General features: G+C 35.3%; 1 protein-coding gene across 1 annotated transcript in view; it reads right to left on the bottom strand.

Annotated features, from left to right (window-relative positions):
- Positions 1-1,678: 1,678 nt before the first annotated feature.
- The window catches only part of LOC133197506 (enteropeptidase-like), a 31,694-nt gene continuing 10,338 nt past the window's right edge, over positions 1,679-23,034 (bottom strand). Inside the window, exons 2-5 of the mRNA XM_061333581.1 lie at positions 20,632-20,901; positions 16,867-17,007; positions 3,292-3,530; positions 1,679-2,897 (exon numbers count right to left, since the gene is read on the bottom strand). Coding sequence (XP_061189565.1) covers positions 2,673-2,897; positions 3,292-3,530; positions 16,867-17,007; positions 20,632-20,901 — 875 coding nt within the window. The 3' untranslated portion in view covers positions 1,679-2,672. The remainder of the gene's footprint in view (positions 2,898-3,291; positions 3,531-16,866; positions 17,008-20,631; positions 20,902-23,034) is intronic.

Genomic DNA, 23,034 nt, shown 5'->3' with positions numbered 1-23,034 from the left:
TTGGCAAACAGATTGTTTGAATCAAAAGGAATGTGTTTTAATGTATTGACACTTACATTTTGTGATAGGAGACATATTTTCATTAGACATTTACAGAGAATAATTTACAGACAGAATAAATTGTTCAAAAAGTTTTGAACCACTATCTAAAAATTATAATTTTGAAATAATCTTTCCAATTAATTTCTTGAGAACACAATTTTGTAAATATTACATTCTCATTATATTAAAATTCTGTATTTTGTAACTACAAGTAGTAAATTATGAAAGCTTGTGGAAAACAGTACAAAACACTATTAATTTTAATGCTAATAACTTTCTATTTATTGAAAGAAGGCTGCAATATAAGTGTGCATCACGTACAATATTAATATCAAAGTATAAAACTGGGAAGTGACAACATTACATCACATAATTAATGAAGTATATTAGATAGATTTGGAATATTCATATACATGTATGACATTCATAACGTACAACAATTTGTAGCAAGACTTTTTTTTTGCAAATGTAAATTACTACATGTAGTAAGATTATCAAACAATGAAATTAACAATTCAAAAAGTTAAACTGACAACCAACAGCAATTAAAACTGCAAATGATGATTCTTGTGAGCAAAATAACGGAATATCGTATTATGTAAACAAACAATTAAAATACTAAAATAAAGATCTCCAATCAAGACTCTTTGTAAATAAATGTGTTTCTTCCCTAGCAAATCAATGGATCACAATGGTGCATCCTGCGCTTTTGATATTATTGTGAAAAAAAAAATGAAAGACACCCAGTTACAACCTATATGTAATGAACACATTCAAGTACATCATCATTAGAATTTCCTCAGGACCAAAACATCAACATACATTGAATGGACAAAATGGCTGAAAGTTTCACATCAACATACACTGAATGGACAAAATGGTTGAAAGCTTTACATCAATATTGTCAACATGGAAATTTACGTATAAGTTAAATATATACAAAGTACAGAACAACAAAAGCCCTTGGCACTACTTTTACTATTGTATACATGTACATGTACTATAGTAACACATTATACAGTAAAACATGCTTACATACATGTGATATGTACAGGCTGTACGCAAAATGTACAGTTTTTTGAGCCCATTTATTGTGTACCGGCGGGACACCAAAATTCACGGAATATGAAAATTTGTACAGTATTTTGAATTTCTCGCTAAATGCCCGCCATTTTCCTCTCATTCTTGCTCGCGAGACACTGAAAAACGTCACCTGTGTTTGACACTTGACCTGATAATTGTGTAGTGTACACAAACCATCGCGTGCGAAGGTGTGAACTGCCAATTGGGATAATTATCTTGCTATAAATCCGTATCAAATATCCCTTTAGGTAGCTTTATTTTTTAAGGGGTACTTAATTACTGTTAATGTTTCGCATACGTAACTTGATTGAAAAAAATTAAGCCAACTTCGAAAGTTGATATACATGACTTTAGTCTTAATATACGTGAATCTGACCCAGATCTTCGTAGGTATAAAATATACGATGTTTATTACAATGATTACGATGGAATTTCAGAAGAATTTAAGCGATATTTTATACCATTTTTTTGTACCGTTTTTTGATAAGCAGTGTACAGTTTTTTCACCCAAATTCCAGTTTTTTTATGGCTCCTGTACAGTTTTGTGGTCTTTGACTTCTCACATGTATGGCTGCTTATAGCCAAGTGCCAGCAACAAACAACTTTGCTCTGTTATATACATAATTCGTTATATCCATTAACTTTACAATATGTTTTAAAACTATCAATAAAGGAATTATTCTACTGAAACAACAAAAAATAATGCATCATTTCCACACGTGCACTTTCTAACACAACCACAAATAGATCAGCTGCTGCGGTGGCCGATAATAAACATGTTTTACTGTAGATACCGAGTAATATAATACCATGAATAATGTCACACCCAGTGGTTGGATCATTATTAAAAGAGCGGAATTTACTACAATTAGTAATTAAATGTTAAATGTTAACACAAACTGACCCTGGGGATGTTATCATAAACGGAAAGACACAAATTAGATTAAAATTTAGAATGGTGGCTTTTCCCCTTAATTTTCTTCCATTTTTTTAATACACATTCATTATATAGTACATACATGTATTTGTTCAGGGAGCACTGGTAGAAATATATTTAAGATAAGAAAGCTGAAAACAGTATAAATCAATAACAAGAACAATATATACCTACAAACTTAAATCTTGATTTTAAACTCCAGTAAGAATAAAAACAATAATAATACATGTATCTGAACTTAGGCATCTACTCGTAATCTGCATAGACATAACAAACTTCTAATAACTAAATTCTAAGATTTGTAATTTGTTTGAAAAAAAATTGAAAAATTGTCATTTTCAATAATTTGAATTCAGAATTTTCAAAAGACACTAGTAAATATCTTACCATCTGTAAGAAAAAAAAATCCTGTCCCAAAAAATGACAACAAAAAATTTACAACACCAAACCAATATAAAAATTCAGCACTGGTCAAAAGATACAGTCCTCATCAATAAAACTACACTGGAATGCTTGGGTATCTAAACTTCAACAGAAAGAATTTAAAAAAAAGTATTTTTGAAACAAAAACTTGAAGTTCTCTAAGAAGACCATAGTTAAAATCATGTCTTTACTGATTGGTTGGAGCTCCATAGGGGTATGGATTAGTCGGTGGTGGGTAGCCCTGCTGCTGCTCAGGGTAGAGGGGTGGATAGGTCGGGTTCTGAGGTGGGTAAGCTACATTTTGAGGGGGGTAGCCCTGTGGAGGAGGGGCTGTCCCCTGTGGGTAGTATCCAGGAGCTGTCCCTGGCTGTTGGTAGTAAGGTGTTGAGGTTTGTTGTGGGGGTGCTGTGTACTAAAAAAAAAAAAATCACTAGATTAGCCATAGTTGCAAATAAATATTAGAAAAATTCATTTTACAAAACGTAAAGTTATATTCTTGCATTTAAACATACATGTACATGAACCATGATAAAATGCTTGGTAGTGGATAATCGTTAATGCTTATTATGATATACTTGAAATATATGTTCAAGTAAATTATTTTCCAAAGTACATGTACACGTATATAATCTATATTCTTGGACACCCTCCTACAAACATTTTTATAATGCACAATTTCTTTAATCTTGGTAATGAAAAATGCAGTTTTTAAAAGGCATAAGCTTGACGGGCAAATGCAAATTTGAACATATCATTCCAGAGGGCAATATGAGCACACACGAATTTTTAAAACTGTTGTTACTAACCTTGACAGCACCTCCAGAATTTTGTCGATTTAGGAAGTGCTTTCTGAGACAGAAGACTGTGACACCAATCACAACCACAACAGCGATGACGCCAATAACGACACCAGCTATCCAGGTCATCGTCTTGGTGACCTCACACTCATCTGTATATTCACCACACTGTTTGTAACCATCACATTTGTTACCCCCGGCTATACACTGTCCTCGGTCACATCGATACTCTGAGGCAGTGCAAGTGCCTGTACAAAGAGATACATGTACTTTTAATGTTCAGTATGCTATTTTTTTTTTTAAAAAGATAGCAGTACCTTAATTACTTACCAGTTTTTTTTAATATTAAATTCAAAAGCCTGTAGTTCTTGAAATTTTCTACTACGTCATATGAAGCTAAATGGATCATGAGTGAAAAAATGCTAAAGCACACTGTGAATAAAATATAAATGCTGTATGAATGCTGAAAATATGCTAAAAATGTCTATAATCTAAAACACATGAAACTGTAAACCAACTATTATTCGTGTCATCTTTTATTCATGATTCATCAGTTTGAAATCAATACGCAACAATTAATTTTTGTGATTGAGGAAACATTCTCTACATATACAAAGCAAAATAAACGGTTCGCAGCGATAAATATTCGTGAGTTATGGTAGGTCACGCAACTCACAGATATTTCTCACACGCAAATAAAAGTTGGTTTACAGTAACTGTCTTGATATATGATATTTGGGCTTGGGTTGAAAACGTGACAGAGGGCTCAGCGAGCCTGGTCCTCTAAGAATTTTCTTACCCTCTCCCAAATATTGTTTGTATTTCAAGGTAGTAACCATGTTTTTTATATACATTTGCCAATGTGTTTCCCTTAATGACAATGCTAACGAAATTGACATTTAATTTTGATGACATGAAATTGGTTAAGTGATCAGGCTTTCTTGCGTATGGAAAGCAAACCACGAGACATTTGGAGGGTATAGACTGTGACATCACATGATGTTGTTAGTTGTGTTTCCATGATGGAGTTTAATAGTGCATTTTTTTCCCTTTTGAAACACAAATCAACATAGTTGATAGAAATATAAAAGTTATTATTTTTTGGAGTTTCATTATACATGGGCCTAAATTAAAATATTGTTTGTTTGCCCTTATCCGACCGACCCACAAAAATTAGCCCGACTCAAAAATTATTTTATTGCTCTTTTCATTTACAAAGGATACTGCACTTAAGGACATGCGAAATTTGCGACAAAATAAACTTTCAAAACAATTAAGCATTTTTCTTTTCATTGCAAGAATGGTCAACATCCAATCTACAATTTTATGTAATTATGTTTAATAAAAGTGTGTATTTACGAAGTTCGAATCTGTTTTCAAAGGCAGGGGTCATCACAATTTCTTGAATCTCCGTTCGATAATGAGGACGCCCACTATTTTACTGACTTTATACATAGTCAGCGCATGTTTGTCTATTGTTCTACGTTTAACAGTAGTTGTATATTTGCAAAAATAATAATGTGTCAAAAGGAGATTAATAGACTGCAAACATGCACTCATGATTAAAAAGAGAAAAAACTGCTTCTTCTTACATTCGCTTTCTGTGTTGTAACCATGCAAGGATTGTGACATGTTGAATATTAAAATTCACCACGTGATTTCTTACCACAGGTAACTTTGTGAATACTAAATTCCGTCAGGTGACTTGTAAGGTAGCATGTTTTGTGCTAACTAGGACATTGTGTTTAAACACGTTAAGTCATCTGGCATTGATATAAAATCTGCTTTAATTACATTGACATGCTCCTATTGTTAATTTCATTTTGTAAACCTTTGTCAGAAGTGTATTTGTGCCATACAGAATGGAGAGGGCGATTGGAAAGAGTGATAACGTTTGCTTTTCCAAACATGTCATTTTTATTTATCAAGTCTAATTTTAGATCCATTCTTACAATGTTAGCTCCACCTCTCACGCAAATCTAATGTTCAATCAAGGGCAGGTAAGTGTAAATTCACTATATTTGGAAAGCAGTAAGGACAACAAACATTGAATCATTTTATTGTATCACAGTCTAAAATCATTTTAAGATTTAAATTTGGTTCCATAAACATACAAAAGTAAGATAAGGGTTAGATATAAAAGCAATAGAAGTGTGACGATCGGGCTCGGGATTCAATTATAGACGGGCTTTATCATTAGGGGTATGATGGAAGCCGAGGTTAGTCCGGGTGTCGCTGGTGTATATATAAGAGCGCATCCGAGGTAAAATTGTCATTCTGTGTTTGGCTGTCGAAGGAGAAGGTTGCTAACAGGTACGGTGGTTAGAGTTAATAAAAAGAATTATAGTGTTAAATACAACTGCCCAGTGTTGTATTGTGTTTTCTAGCTTGTTACGGAAAATACAGTGGCATTTAGCTGTATATACGAGCGGTGGATATATATCTAGTACCTGGCTGCAGCCTGTATAAGATCAAAAGGACACAGCCGTCTTGGGACACAGCCTACAGAACACATCCCAGAGACACGTCCCACGGACAGATACACAGGACAGAGCCCTGTCCTTAAGAAATTACCTGTTATTAGTTTTTATATTAAAGGGATAGATAACCCTAGATATATGTATATGTATATATTGACTCGTTCTTATATTAGCTTTTGTACATAATTTTTGTAATTTTGATCATTTTTATACATCCTCCCAGACTGGTCCAAATCATCGGACCCAAAACACGTTACAAAAATTGGCGGCAGCGTCGGGATTTGGATCGGTCGTTGTTTTAAGTTAATTTCATTGATAGCATTTTATTACATTCATAAGAATGACAGATTTACAAGCTGATGTTGATTTTTTGGAAAGGGAAATAATTCGTTTAAATAGAGAGATACATGACTCTGTCATGGGTAGGAATTCCCCTGGTACACGGACTCCAGGCGTCCTGAGACACAGACCAGGCATGAGTACCAGTACTCCGCATGAGAGACGGAGAGATAGTGTTAGTGGATATGTCAGTGATGATGTTTGTGCATGTACTGATAATGATGAAAGTTCTGTACCTAATGTTCGAGCTCCCATGCGTGCTCCCAAGCCAAGGAAGGATACAAACCCAGGACAAGCCCGATCCAGAAATTTTATAAAGCCAGCTACATATGATGGGTCAGGTTTGTGGAACGATTATCTGTCGCATTTCGAATCAGTCTGTCTTTTAAATGAGTGGACAGAGACTGAGAAGGGATTGTACTTGGCTGCATCCCTTAGAGGCCAAGCACAAGGAGTATTAGGAAATCAGCCTAGAGAGGGACGACAGAACTACGGTAAACTAGTCAAAGCCCTACAGGATAGGTTTGCGCCTTTAAACCAGACAGAGCTATACAGAGCACAGCTCAGAGACAGAAGACAAAAGGCATCTGAAAGTTTGCCGGAGATGGGTCAAGACATAAGAAGACTCATAAATTTAGCCTACCCAACTGCTCCTGATGACGTCCGGGAAATACTCGCGACAGAACAATTCTTAGATGGGTTGCACAACTCAGAAATGTGTCTCAAGATTAAGCAGGCGAGACCTATGAACTTAAATGATGCAATACAGAGAGCTGTTGAACTAGAAGCATACAGCAGAGCAGAGAGCCGTCGCATAGATGCAGTCAGGGTGATGAGTGAGAATACAGAGGACTCGTCTAAGGCCTCGAAACTCGATCATTTCATAGAAACAGTTGAAAAGAACATGCGTTCCTTACAGCGTGATATGAGAGAATTGAAACAGTGGAAGTTTCAGTCACAAAGTCAGAGACGTATGCCTCGTCCAGCGACACACACAGATGATAAAATTCGAGCTAGGAAATGCTACAAGTGTGGATCTGATAAACATCTGAGAAGAGATTGCCCACAGCTTAAGAAAGAGCATGAACACAAGTTTAGGGACAACACTGATAGTAAGAGGGAGGAGCAAAATAAACCTGAAGCAGGTTTAAAGAAAGATCATACTGTAAATGATGAGTACTCTAGGGCTGTAAACTCTATTAACGGGAAAGGGGTTTATGTTACTGCCCGTATCCATGGAATGGATGCATACTTGTTGATTGATACAGGTGCTACAGTATCTTTGCTTTCTACAATATGTTATGAGAATATTGCAAGGACAGGAAGTTATGCATTGACTGAGGTAACGAGAGACGTATTATCAGCTAGCGGAACTACACTAAAGGTGTTGGGGAAAGTTCCAGTAGATTTTAAGCTGGATGACCTTGAGCTGCAACATGAGATGATTATAGCTGACATAACTGTAGACGGAATACTAGGTCTAGATTTCTTGGTAAAGCATGAGGCAATAATTAACATGCGTAGGCATCAGATATCAATCTCAGGCATAGAGCACCCTATTCAGCTGGAAGGGTCGGCGAGTTCATATAAGGTAGCCATTGTACATAGGATCACTGTACCAGCTAGATCAGAAGTCATGGTAGAGGGACAAATATGTGCAAGTTCGGATGGAACACTTCCGACTAAAGTTGGTTTGATAGAGCCAGCTGAGAAACTTCTTAAGTCAGACTTTTGCTTGCTGGCTAAAGCACTTGTCCGGAGACAGGAAATGGTCCCCATCCGTATCATGAATATTTCAGATGATAGTAGAACCATGTACCCTGGAACTGTTGTAGGAAAATTAACCTCAGTTGATGAGGTTGTGTCATTGATACCGGGGAGAAACTGTCATCTTGATGAGAACAGTAATATTCCATTACATTTGCGAGAGCTTTATAGAAGCAGTACTGGTCATTTAGATGAGGGAGATAGACAAAAAGCCAAACATCTTTTACTGAGATATGCATCACTGTTTTCCAAGATTGATGAGGACGTAGGACGAACTGCCAAAGTCAGACACAAGATAGAAACAGGTAACAATGCACCTATTAAACAGGCACCAAAGCGTCTCCCATTCCACATGCAAGAAGAGGTTCAAGAACATGTTTCTGACATGCTACGTAGAGGTATTATTGAACCATCACAAAGCCCTTGGTCTTCTGCAATTGTACTAGTAAAGAAGAAAGACGGATCTACAAGATTCTGTGTAGACTACAGGCGCTTAAATAGTGTTACAACAAAGGACGCTTACCCACTACCTCGTATTGACGAGTCTCTAAACCAGCTGCGTGGTGCCAAGTGGTTTAGTACTTTGGACTTAAATGCTGGTTACTGGCAAGTTGAGCTAGAGCCACAGGATAAGGCTAAGACAGCATTTGTTACTCGCCAAGGTCTGTACGAGTTTAATGTCATGCCATTCGGGCTTTGTAATGCCCCAGCTACGTTTGAACGCTTGATGGAGTCGGTACTAGCTGGCTTGCAATGGCAGATCTGTCTTATATACTTAGATGATGTCATCGTATACGGAAAGACATTTGACGAAATGCTAAAGAATCTAGAATTGGTCTTTGAAAAGCTTCTAGCAGCTGGACTGAAGCTGAAGGCTAGGAAGTGTACTTTGTTTGCCCAAAAGGTTAAGTACTTGGGACATATAATCTCTGAACAGGGGATCCAGACAGATCCGGAAAAGATTGAGATTGTAAAGCAGTGGCCTGTACCAGTGAACAAGACCCAAGTTCGATCTTTTATTGGTCTTTCTAGCTACTATAGAAAGTTTATAGCCAATTATGCTCAAATTGCCCAACCGTTACATAAACTCACAGAGGCATGTGTTCCATTTAAATGGACTGATGAGTGCCAAACTGCGTTTGATCTCCTTAAAAGTCGGTTGACTTCTGCCCCCATTCTTACGCACCCAGACTTTACTAATCCTTTTATACTAGACACGGACGCAAGTCAGTATGCCATGGGCGCTGCTCTGTCACAGATTCAAAATGGTCAAGAGAGGGTTGTGGCATACGCAAGTAAAGTACTCAGTAAGTCAGAAAGGAAATATTGCGTTACTCGGAAAGAGCTTCTGGCTGTTGTTACCTTCATTAAGCATTTTCGACCATTCTTGTATGGACATAAGTTCTTAGTAAGGACTGATCACAGCTCGCTCAAGTGGTTGCTTAGATTTAAAGATCCAGAGGGACAGTTGGCTCGTTGGCTCGAGGTCATATCAACTTATGACATGGAGATAGAGCATCGGGCTGGTAAACTGCATGGAAATGCAGATGGACTCAGTAGAGCACCTTGTAGCCAGTGTGGATACTTTGATGACTGGGACAAGACGGATATGTCTGCAGATCATACAAGAGTGATAGAGGACGAGGCTCAAGCAAATAATGAATCATCTGACTGGATTACTTTGCAAAATGTTTGCAAGGATATAAGACTTGTAAAGTCTTGGTTACAAAACGAGAAGCGTCCAGAGTTTAGTGATATATCCTCGGAAAGCTATTTTGTGAAGTCACTTTGGGCTCAGTGGAGTAGACTCACAGTAAAAGATAATCTGCTTTGTCGGATGTGGGAGATTGAAGACAGTAATATGACCACATATCAGATAGTGGTTCCTCTATCCCACAGAAGACTTATTTTAGAGCAGATGCATGATGCAAAGACTTCAGCTCACTTAGGGGTCACGAAGACACTCAATAGAATAAGGCAAAATTATTATTGGCCAGGTCTACAGAGTGATGTGAGAAGCTACGTGTCAGGTTGCGACATATGTTCCAGAAGAAAAGCTCCTCAGAAAACGAAAAGAGCCCCTATGCAACCTTTACAGGTTGGATTTCCGTTTGAAAGGATAGCTACAGATATCCTAGGTGAGTTTCCCGAGACAGAAAACGGAAACAGATACATCTTAGTCATCTCGGATTACTTTACCAAATGGACCGAGGCCTTTCCAATGCACAATATGGAAGCAAAAACGGTTGCTAAGATTATCACCAACGAAGTAATCTGTAGATTTGGATGCCCAAATACCATACATTCCGACCAGGGAAGACAGTATGAGAGTCTCCTTTTTACCGAGGTATGTGGCCTTCTCCAGATCCGGAAGACAAGAACCACACCATACCATCCGCAATCTGATGGTATGGTGGAACGTTTCAACAAAACGCTAGCCATAATGCTAAGTGCCTATGTGGATGAAAACCACCGGGACTGGGATGAAAGCATTCCCTATGTGATGATGGCATATAGATCATCTCAGCATGAATCCACGGGCTACAGCCCTAACATGCTCATGCTAGGTAGAGAGGTGACGACACCTCTAGATATTATGTATGAGATGCCTGCATCTTGGAAAGAGGTTCCTAGAAATGAATGGGTATGGATCATGAAAGACCGGATGGAGAGAGCACATTCTTTGGTCAGACGTTATGCAGAAGGTGCAATGTTTAGACAGAAACATTACTATGACATGAAAATGTCATATGAAAAGTTCAAAGAAGGGGATTTAGTTTATGTGTACTTCCCTCAACGAAAAGCTGGATGCTCGCCAAAATTCACATTTTACTGGCGAGGACCGTTCAAGATATTGGCTAAAATATCAGAAGTTCTGTATAAAGCTGACTGTGGTTGCAACGGAAAAGAGCAAATTGTACATTGTGATCGCCTCAAAGCTTGCAAATCGCAGGTCTTGAGAGGTGAGGACGACGAACGGATTCGTCCTGATCCTGATACAGAAGTCAGTACAGAACTGTCATCAGATGGTCCATATGAGACTGAGATTATCGATGACAGTCAGTCAAAAATAGAGATCACGGAGGAGTTGGCTGAAAATGTTAAGCCAAAGCGAGATAGACGTGCTCCAGCATGGATGAAGGACTATGTCCCAGAATAATTTGCTAAATAAAGCAGTGAAAATAAATCATATGTATATAACTGTTTGATTTACTGATAGGCACCAAACCCAATGCTTTATATAGTAGTTGTTTCTATATAGTAGTAGTTTAATGTCAGAGTCTTATATATTTGTTGGAAAAGTTATACATGTATATACCTTGTTATAAAATAGAATATTTAATTTTACAGAAGAAAGATGGTAAACACCAAGCTAACACCTAGAAAGGCAAAGGAGATATGCCCAGTATGTTTTTTAGAATTGGACAGTAAAGAAGCTTGGACAGAGCACGTGGTTAGTTGTGCAAGCAGCATGTTAGTATGTAAAGCATGCCAGGTATCCTTTAAGAAAAAGGAGTACTTGCAGAAGCATATGCGGACAAAACATCCCGATGCTCCCTCCCAATCATCAAAGGAAGTAGCAGAAAGCGAGGTTTAGTGACTGGGATGTGGATCCCGAAGTACAGATTGGGGAGGATAGGATCGAAACCGTAGAGAAGGAAACGGGGGCTGGACCATCTTCTGTCCATAGTGAGGAGTTAATCACAGGTCGCATTGTCCGCAAGAGAACAGCTCCAAGTCCAGTCCAAACTTCCAGAAAAGTTACCCATCAAGAGAAGGAATTGGTACAGAGGAAGTGTGTAGAAGTAGGTGTCCAGACACTTTCTACCATGCCTGACCCAGTAATAAGGCAGACCAAACTTGTAGATCAGGGTACTCAGACAGAGGGATATCATCGACGGGTGAAAGAGGTGACTGTAACTAAGTACAATGAGAACGGACAGAGAATCAAGCGTATTAGAGAAAGTGAAGAACTTTTTGATATGTAAATGGTGAATAGTCATCAGAGAACATTTGTAGACATTCTGTATAATTTCATGTTTGCTAGATAATGATACATAATCACCAGGAAGGTGATAAATACTCATCACTCATCATACATCTCATGTTTGATCATTCATCTGTTAGATGAAAAAAAAAAAAAAGAGAGAGAAAAAAAATTGTTTATGTTATTATTTTGTCATGTGGGGACACATGATACATTGAGGCGTGGGTAATGTGACGATCGGGCTCGGGATTCAATTATAGACGGGCTTTATCATTAGGGGTATGATGGAAGCCGAGGTTAGTCCGGGTGTCGCTGGTGTATATATAAGAGCGCATCCGAGGTAAAATTGTCATTCTGTGTTTGGCTGTCGAAGGAGAAGGTTGCTAACAGGTACGGTGGTTAGAGTTAATAAAAAGAATTATAGTGTTAAATACAACTGCCCAGTGTTGTATTGTGTTTTCTAGCTTGTTACGGAAAATACAGTGGCATTTAACTGTATATACGAGCGGTGGATATATATCTAGTACCTGGCTGCAGCCTGTATAAGATCAAAAGGACACAGCCGTCTTGGGACACAGCCTACAGAACACATCCCAGAGACACGTCCCACGGACAGATACACAGGACAGAGCCCTGTCCTTAAGAAATTACCTGTTATTAGTTTTTATATTAAAGGGATAGATAACCCTAGATATATGTATATGTATATATTGACTCGTTCTTATATTAGCTTTTGTACATAATTTTTGTAATTTTGATCATTTTTATACATCCTCCCAGACAGGTCCAAATCATCGGACCCAAAACACGTTACAGAAGCAACCGAAAAAGACCCAAAAACAGGCATTAAGTGCAGTCATCCTTTTTTTTATTTAAATAATTTCAAACCAGTTTGTTTTAACCTTGTTAAAAACTTCTTTAAAGTCATCTAGATGCTTTGATTAGTACATGTAGCATTAAAAATAAAATGTAATTGGCAAAATCTGTGTTAAGTGTAGAATAGCTATTTTGTTTATTCAGTGCATGCAGCAATCGCCTTAGATATTGAACACACACAGCTAACAAAAGTAGTAATAGGGGATAGAAAATAATGAGTGAGAATTTGAGTATAATTTGTAAAAGATATCAAACATAAATTATTATCAAATAAATATAAATCAAATCATTATCAGAATTGGAGGTGCTTTTTAAAACCGAAAGTAGAAAAAAAAAACATCGTTGATGAGGAAAAGTGGCAAACAAGGCTGCTGATTTTACCTTCAGATACATTAAGTCAACTTACATAAATGTACTAAAAGTTGGATGAGAAATGGGCTTGAAATTAACACAGAGTATCAAGTCTAAAGTCAAATACATTAGGCCAAAATAAAAAATACCTTTGTTTCCCCTAACGCGACCGACCCAATTAAAACGTGCCGACTGGAAAGTTTTTTTCCCTAAGATTATTCAAATACTTTTTTTTATGTTTATCAACTTCTATAATACAAAATTCCATCAAATCTGTTTTTAATCAGATCGAATGATTTTCTTCTCTGATTTTCAAGCGTTTATTGGAAACAAAATAGCGCCTACAACATATGTTCACGGAGGGTTAGTGCATGTTTTAAAAGAAAGGCAATGCATCAACCTTATGCCTTTAGCATATTAGAATCCTGCACTCTTGAAACACTTTGTTTATAAAATATAATATCCAATGACTAATTGAAAGTGTTTGGGTTGTATTTACTAGCCTGTCTTAAAATTAAGGTACGTAGAGAGCATGCTTAGGCCCATAGGCCCTCCTCATGATACCCCTCATGAGCAGACAAGGGGCCCACCTTGTGAAAACACCAATCAGTTTCGTTGCATTTTATTTAATTTGAGTTTTGATCTTATACACAGTTCATCAATATTCCAATGTTTTGCTATATGGGACCATAGGAGTTGTAAATGTCTGCATATTTCATCCTAATGAATAGAATTCATATGTCCTTTATTCCTGCCTTTTAATCATGGATTAAACTTCGTAACTTTGACATTGTGTATGACATCTTATCATTTTTAGATATTGTTTGCCTCAATTAAATATTGTTAACATGCTTTTTCCAAAAGATTTGAAATTATGATACAAGCTTCCTGAGACGTCCGTGTATTTTTATTTAATAAGGACCTGGAAGATTGGTTGTTTCTTTATTTGAATCTCTTTGATAATTAATTGTTGGGAAAACAACATTTATTTAAACATTTGTCTGGTGAAGGACTCCACTCCAAATTTAGACGTGTACTCGGCACTTAAGGTATGTCACTCGTCAGCCTTTCAGAAAATTTCAGTCAGAACCTCTTACTTAAAAACTATTTATTACAATTCAATTTTTATAACATATTTAAATTAAACAATGTAAAATGTTCAACATTCAATTTAAAAACTGCTCAAAAATTCATAAAGAAGCAAGATTTATAAGGGACTATTTCTTGTGGTGGAAGGATATTTAGCAGAAAATTCTGCAAATCTACACATTTATTAAATTTAATATCTTGGAACTTAAGCCTCACATACTTTTACTTAGAGAATATTTTCCGTTATGATATGCCTGGAATATTAAATATAGGTCTCAATTTATATTTTTATAACAAAATTTACACCTCCTCTCAACAAACTTTGCCAAGAAATGAAGATATATTAAGGAAGTTGAGATAAAATTTACACATTTTTTTGCCTGAAAATCGCATATTTTGACCAATATTTCAAAATTTACATCACTGATCCCAACTTTTTCTTTCATTAATTTAAACTACTCGATACTTTTGACCGATCAGCACTTTAGTCGTAAAAAGTTTGATACAAGAAAATATTCTATTGCCTATTTAGATTTTTAATACCCCAAATATGAGACTTTTTTAGTGCAAAAAGGTCACACAATAATTTACGCGCATTAATTTGCATGATTTGTTCAATGATAAATATTATTCAAACTATTTTACGTAAAATAAGATTATGTTTATTGCCATGGTTACATCTTATAAAATATGATAACGGTTAAAGTGATTAACCAAAGAGTTACAATTTAAGTGCAAAAAGGTCAACTTAATTGTACCGTAGTTCAGTTAGATGCACACTGACCCCCCATTTTCTCTGCGATTTTGAGTCATACTATATGAGTACTTATCCAAAATATACTTCTCAAAAAATCCTTGATATAACAAATTTCACGAGTGACATACCTTAAGGCCATGAGCAGTGAGAATTGTTTTTCCTGTGCCAGTATCTAATGCGTAACTGGACCTAAGTTTTTACTGTGCCATTCGAAGAACTGGTCTCAACGTACGTCCCGCATTGGGATTTGAACCTGCAACTTAGAAATAGCTTCTTACTTCGAGACTCTAAAACAAAATGCTCTAGAACCACTGCACAGTTCGAAGCCCTTGAAAAAGTACAAAGCAATGGAAGCTGATAGTAGGTATAAAAAAATACTCTGGTGTCCAGTCTTTGCGTACCCGAGAATCTTTTCAACAGATGTATTCGATTTTTAACAAATTTACTCTGGTATGAGATGATTCGATTGAATATAATAGTTGTGAATTAATTTACCTTAAATGTTGAGTTTAAACTGCATTTGTATGGTATTCTAGCTGTTTACAAATCACTTTCTTTTGTACTTAACTTATTTATAAAGATATCATTCCATTAAATTTTAAGAATGTATTTTCAAAGCTGCTGTCAAAAAAAAAAATTATTTGCCTACCTACCTACCCATCTTGAGACTTTAGGGTCGAGTTAGGGGAAACAAAGATATTTTTAATGATGGCCTTAACTGATGTTGTTCAAACTTTAAAGTTGATACCCGCAGGTTCAATGTTTCTTCTAATATAAATTTTTAAAATTTTTGATGAGTTTTCACTTGATATATCATTTTCCATAAAAAAAGTCCTTTACAATTTTTCTAATTTCTAACCCCCCCCCCTTTTTTAATTTTTTTTGTTTTGTTTTTTCCACAAATTAATACAAGCTGACAAAAAGAAAATAAACCATCTTAAGGCCTTATAAATTTTAAGCATGTAACAGAAAACATGTCTATTCCCTTTTCTTATCACAGCATAAAGTGCCTTTCTGCCCATGTACAATCATGCATGTAGGGGGAAAAAATCATTGTCGAACATTTTTCCTTTATAAAATCAAGGCCACATTAATGATACTAATATTCAGAATCCTCATTTAGGTTAGATTAAATTCGGTTATGTCATGAGTCCTTAAGCCTAGGGTGGACCCACAATTTTTCATGGGAATGTAGAAAATTCTTTCAAAAACAACCTTTTGAAGAGCAGCAATATCGAAAGTGGCTCAAATGAGCATTTTGGCCATTATGCTTCTTTGTATAATTTTCAGAAGAAAAAATAAAATATTTTTCCTACCTACCTACCAATTGTTAAAAATCTGAGTCAGAAAAGGGCAAACAAACATATTTTAAATTTTAGTCTTGGGATATGACATGAAGTTGGTATGTGATCAAATCTATTATATATGTATTTACAATTTCCACATGTATTTCGCTTAGAAAGTGTGTGGAAAGCTGCGGCATTCAAAACACCATAACACAGACAGGGGGTCAAAAGGTTAAAGTATACGTTTTATTTTGACAATACAGAAGTTGAGCACCATGCAAGTGCAACACCATAAGAGAAAATCAAAATTCGCGTCACATTGAACAGAAGCTGATCAATGCTTGAATGATGCCCTAAGTTGATATGTGATCAAATCTACTATATCGTTATATTTGTAGGAAAACCTTAACATGAAGATTTGTTTCAATTTTAATAAAAATAGAAAAAATATCATATATCATCATGATTTTATTGATAAAAATTTTTTGATATATTGCAATGGGAAATTTTTGGCAATACCCATGCATTCCTAATCTATTTGGAATGTAGTCAAATATTTAAAATAGCTTTATTTACTTTTTTCCTTGAACTTGAAATCATGTACTACGTGAAAATGGTCATACAAGTATGCTGTAAATGTCAATTATATACCTGTGTGGAATGGTGTTAAAAGCAGTTTGAACCCATCATCAGTATTCCAGAAGTCAGATACAAATCTGAATGTCAGTGAATCCCCACTGGACATGTACGCTCCTCTAGGCTCGTTCTCCCCGCAGTAGCTTCTAGCCAGGCCTGTAAAAGGGTATAAATTCTATAACATATCAAGTTTCTAAATACCGTAATCTTTTAAGTCTTATGCAAGGAAAACACATAGGTACTTTTCTTGAGGAAAATATTGACATCCAATAAATACATGTAAATAATACCTAATAAATCTTCATATAAAGGCCCAAGAAATTTCAAAATTCAATGCGGCAGACAGGTTCTTTTTTTTTTTTTTGGAAGCAGGTATTATACCTTTTTTTAGACGTCAGTCATTCAAAAAATGATATCAACTGATTCTTGTTTTTTTTGGTTCTCTTACATTTAACAAGAATTCTATTGTTTATCTAATATTGATTGATTGATTGAATGTTGTTTTACGTCCCATTCGAGAATTTTTCACTCATATGGAGAAGTCACCATATACCGGTGAAGGGCTTCAAATTTTGACCTTTACTCGGCACACAGGGCGATGAGGGATCTTTATCGTGCCAACGCCTGCCGTGACACGGGGCCTCAGTTTTAAAGGTCTCCTCAGAAGGACCTGCAACTTTCACTTCAAAGTGCCGGGCGCATGGTGAAGGAACAGTTGCTACCCATTTTTTAACGACTTAGGTCAGTCACGGCCGAGATTCAAACTCACGACCTCCCGATCACAAAGCGAGCGCTCTACCGACTGAGGTACAGTGAACAGTGTGTTTATCTAATAAAAACATCTATTAGCATTTATGAAAAGAGGAATAACTCAATTTTCTTTTTCAACTTGGAAAAATAGAAAATTGAGTTATTTCCCTTTTCAATATGTTAATAAAATTGATCAATGCGGCAGTGTTTGACCTGATGCGACAGTGCCCGAGAAACTATTGATTAATTTATTTTGGCTTAATTGATGATGAATTTTAAAATAGTATGAGAGTAAATGAAAATTCAAACTAAAAACAAAATAAAATAAAACAAGAGGCCCAAGGGCCTTAATGGTCACCTGAGTATAATACAACATTGAAGAGGATCCATATAAGTATAAAACAAAATTAACTGATAGACGAAGCAATGTTGCCCAAGAATTTCAAAAATCTGGTAAAAATACCCTTGCTTATTGTAACGTGCTAGAGCCAAGTGATCTCCTTGGGATCATACTTGGTTTTCCCATGTCTTACAGGGATGATAATGAATGCAAAATATACAAATACAATTGACACTTGCCTATTGTGCAAGGCATTAAATATATACAGATATGTTTTTGTCGCTTGCCTAGTGCTACAATTCAGTAAACACAGACTTGGGTATACAACTTGTCTATTTGCCATTTGTCACTCATTACAATAAGTCACCCTGGCACTCTGTGAATTCTTTGTTCACTTCGATAAAGTATAAAACAACTGTCAACCATGACTACCAGTGACAAGAACTCATCACACAAGATCACCATGGTGTAAACATACTGTATAGAGATGAAACTTTTGCTAAGTATATAAATAATCTTTATGTCAACCTTTTATATTGCCTTCCAGGCAAGAATCTGACTTTGAGCATGCTTTGCTCATTTAAACCAAACATTCATTTTTATCTAAATTTTCTATATATATTACATTCTTTCTTGTATTCTCACTGAATCAAATAACCTGTTAATTAAATTATATACAAGGATCATCTAACAAAGGGGAGTAACTATGAGAGTAACTCTCATTTGCTTGTGTACTCTGTTTGCCTCCTAGATACCAATGAGCAAAGAAAAAGCACATTCACAGGGTTTGACATGAACTTTTATGAGTACTAGACCAGTTGGGCTACTTCCAATAATTTTTACAAGCCCTGACCATAAAATCACTAGCCCTGACCAAACTTGAAAATTCACTTTTTATAAACTGCTAATTATAATGGACAAAAAGTTTCGAAACCATACTTCAATAAAGATACCGTTTCTTGCACCTGTTAAGATATATTTTGACAGACTCTTCCATAGGTAGCTAGCCATAAAGTTGGGTTAAGCGTGACACACAAATATTATAAGCCTTAATTAAGGAACAATCAATGAACGTAGCATAAAAATAATTACCCTAAGTATAAATATATTGTGAATTAAAAAATACATTATTCAATAAATTCATACTAATTTTAAATACTGAACGAAGCTAGTTCCCATTGCAACTTGTCTATTACAGCCGGGCTAAAAATAGCAATTGTGTCATGAGGGGAAGCTTTCTTTTACAGAGCGATGGGTGATGTTTACTATCAGACAAATAACAATTTAAAAAAAAAAAAAAATAAAAAGACTTTTTAGAATATTTATTTGAAGGACTGAAATGAAGGTTATCATTTATTTCATACACATGACCAGTCGGTCTAGTTCACGAACATTTTACACAACCGGACCACTCATTTACTAGATTGGGTCGGTCGGATGTGCCTTAGTGTCAAACCCTGATTTACTTATAATTTATATTATTGCATTTAGTTTGTTTGTTTGCTTAATACGCAGGGGCAGAGGAGAAGATTTTCAAAGCATTAATGCATTTTTGCTAATTAATCAATAGAGCCCAACCCAAGCACAAGAACCCCTGACCAAGGGGCTATGAAATTCACAACTTTGGAAGAGGCACCCTTTCTCATCATAACTATGTATTTAGATTGTTTGCTTAATACCAAGGGACAGGGGAGAAGATTTTCAAAGCATTAATTTGTTTTCAGTATATAATAAATAAGTCCCCCTCCCCCACAGAACCCCTGACTCAGGGGCCATGAAATTCAGAATTTTGGAAGAGGCACTCATAACTATGTACTTCGTTCATTGGCTTAATACCCAAGACAGAGGAGAAGATTTTCAAAGAATTAATGCATTTTCACTATGTTATCATAAGAGCTCCGTCCTAACACCAGAACTCCTGACCCAGGGGCCATGAAATTGACAAATTTGGAAGAGGCACTCTTCCTCATCATAACTATGTACTTAGTTCATTGGCTTAATACCCAGAAGCAGTGAAGATTTTCAAAGAATTAATGCATTTTCACTATATAATGAATTTCATAATTTTTCTCCCCTTCATCCATAGATGCTATATGCTAAAATTGGTTCTGTGGTTCCAGAGAAGAAGCTAAAAATGTTCAAAAGTTTACGACCGATTGACGACAAACGACGACAGACGAAAACAGATAGCAAAAGGTCACTTGAGTGACTCATAGGGCTGTATCAATATATCGATAAATTGATACTTATCGATATTTAAGAATGTATCGTATTGAAAAAAAAACTTCCAATACATAAAGGACGGGCAGATTTTCTCATAAATGCTGTGAAAAAGTTGGGAATTTCAATCACCAAAGGTTATATTTTCACTGTTTTGAATTAAAATTGATCAATAATGATATAATCATTGACATTAAGGAGATAGTGATCGAGACAAGACTTTTGGAATGGGTCATAAAACAATTAGTTTTTATAAAATTCATGCATTAAATGATTTATAAGACATTTTTTTAAGACTTTAAGACTTGTTAAAGAATCCAATATATTGGATATCGCATTATAAAATATTGCATCAAATTTTTTTGCTCAATACACAGCCCTTGTTACTCAGGTGACCTAAAAAAACAGAATGAAAAATATTAAATGCAAAACACAATCATATACATTGTACATATAGAAATCACTTATACCTGGGACTTTAGATGAAGAAGTAGAGGGTCCATCATATATGTACAATTGATCACTGCAACCAAAAAGGTTTGAGCCCTTGATATCTAACTTTCTGAATACAAGCATGAGCCGTTTATTGGTGGTAGTGTTTGTCCTGGAGGTGGGAGCAGCTTTCACTGTGAGGGTACAGTCCATATTATTTTTATACTTGCTGTACCGGGTCAGATCTAGACGAATGGATGGAAGGCCGCTGATTGTAAGTGTATCCCCACATCTTATATCCATGTAATCTGTAAGTTAACAAAGCTTTCAGTAATTTGTAATCAAGCAAGACCAATGATTAAATCTAATTAAATTTACAATATTTAACATGATAGTATATTACACATAATACATTTTTCAATGATGCACTTAAAATTTTTTTTTTAAGAGTCAAAATGATAAGACCGACATCACATTTTTATAATCAACAGTTAATGGTAACTTTTTAGACCATATTTTTTAAAACATTCAACATAGTTTCATAACATTTTTTTTAGTTTGGCAAAGCCTGGCAGGGGCAGGTGGAGTAGGGTCAATTTGTGCCACCTTGGTTTCTTTTGTCCAGTTTCACTATCAGTTTTTCCCACACCAGTTTTTCAAGTTCAGCCATTTTATATTTTGGGGAAATGCAACTGGAATATCAATGTCATGTGACCCAGTTTCAAAAATGCTAATTATTTGCATCTCCCTTTAGTGCAAGTGTCAATTATAATTCAAAACATGAACATTTCTTGGCTACAGTAAGAAAAAGTACAGAAATCTTGAAAACTGCTATACACACTTCCATAATTATTGTTTCATATATTAGTAGGGATGTGCGAATTTATCAGTATACCCAGGGACCTATATACTAATGGGATAGGCAACTCCTTCAGCACCATGTTTATTCACCCAAAACGGCACACACAACACTGCAAGTTTTTTCAAACTACGTTTTTTCCCAGTAAAAGGCTTATTTTCTGATTAATGCAATCTGTTCTCTTTGTGTATCGGTATGGATATTTAATAAATTTTAAAGCATGTATGATATTAAGTAAACAGCCCCAAAAATCGTTGATTTCTCGGAAATACAGCCGATCAGGGGCACACGCTGATTTTTAAATAAACGTAATTACTTCTAAGATAAGGAGTAAAAACAGTGCTAATAACAAATCTTGAATAATTTTTTGATAGATAAATTAAGATTTTATTCTGAAATATTTGGTAGCAAAAGAGATATATTTAATTAAAATTGACTTACGAAATCCCGCAACTTACGAGATATCGCGAGACTTGCGAGAGTTGCCAATCCCATTAGTATGAGGTCCCTGGTATACCAGTATATCATGATTTTTAATTCCACGATATGTATCGTGATACAGAGACTGAAATACAGGTATTCATTATGTAATTATAAATTCCAGAAATAATAATTTTTTTTGTTCTCACTCTTGAATTACAAGAATTGTAAAAAATGTTGTAAAACAACGGCATCCCAGCATACAAACATGCTTTATTTGTATATAAATAAAAATGAAAAAAGTGAAGTTATGTTTTCAGACTATATTTGTTAGGAAAAAACATGGAAATTCATTTAAAATCATGGTAAAAATTATATGTAAAAATATCATGATATTATCGTGATATTTTTGGGAAAAAATTGTGATGTATGATAATATCATGATACAAAATTAAAATTTTTGGCGATACCCATCCTTATATATTAGTAGTATTTACAAATTTTCATTGCACTTTTATCAGTCTGGACAGCTATTCACATTACCATGCCATGATTACATATCAAACGTACGTCTATCAGTCAAGACTGGACTGTCATATAAATACATTGCAAATTTTAACCTTTATAACAAGCACTTCATTTGCATTGACATTTTTGTATCTTCCAGAAACTTAACTAATATGGAAAAGAAATGAGAATAGTACCATGTTGATGTTAACTATCTTTACTGTTGAGTATACATGCATGTCTAATGGCTGATAAACATACATATTTAATAAAATAAAATACCCTCCAATTTGGTAGTTATTAATCAAGGTTTATCGAAATTGAATAAATCAGTATCAAAATATTTTTATTACAGAAAGATCCATAGAAAATAAATTGAAGAACATGTTTATTGATTTACACAAACCTCCATCTTGATCTACTGAGCCACTGGAAATTGTTCAGGCCCCGTACAATCACTACATATAGCTACATATCTTGAATTACCTATGTAGCTTTATTCAGATACCTGAAGAAGCTTAATTAGGCTATTTCAATGCAATTTTTTTTAAGTTTGCATATTATTCAAAATAGACAACAAATAACAATTAAGTATGTCACTACTTATATTTGTACAATCAAGTTTTAAAAAGCAACATGCAACCCAGAGCACACA

Source organism: Saccostrea echinata, unplaced genomic scaffold (genome assembly GCF_033153115.1).
Source record: "Saccostrea echinata isolate AGI-Se365-2 ecotype Australia unplaced genomic scaffold, CSIRO_AGI_Sech_v1 ptg000030l, whole genome shotgun sequence".
Lineage (NCBI taxonomy): Eukaryota > Metazoa > Mollusca > Bivalvia > Ostreida > Ostreidae > Saccostrea > Saccostrea echinata.
This window is presented reverse-complemented; position numbering and strand designations above follow the sequence as displayed.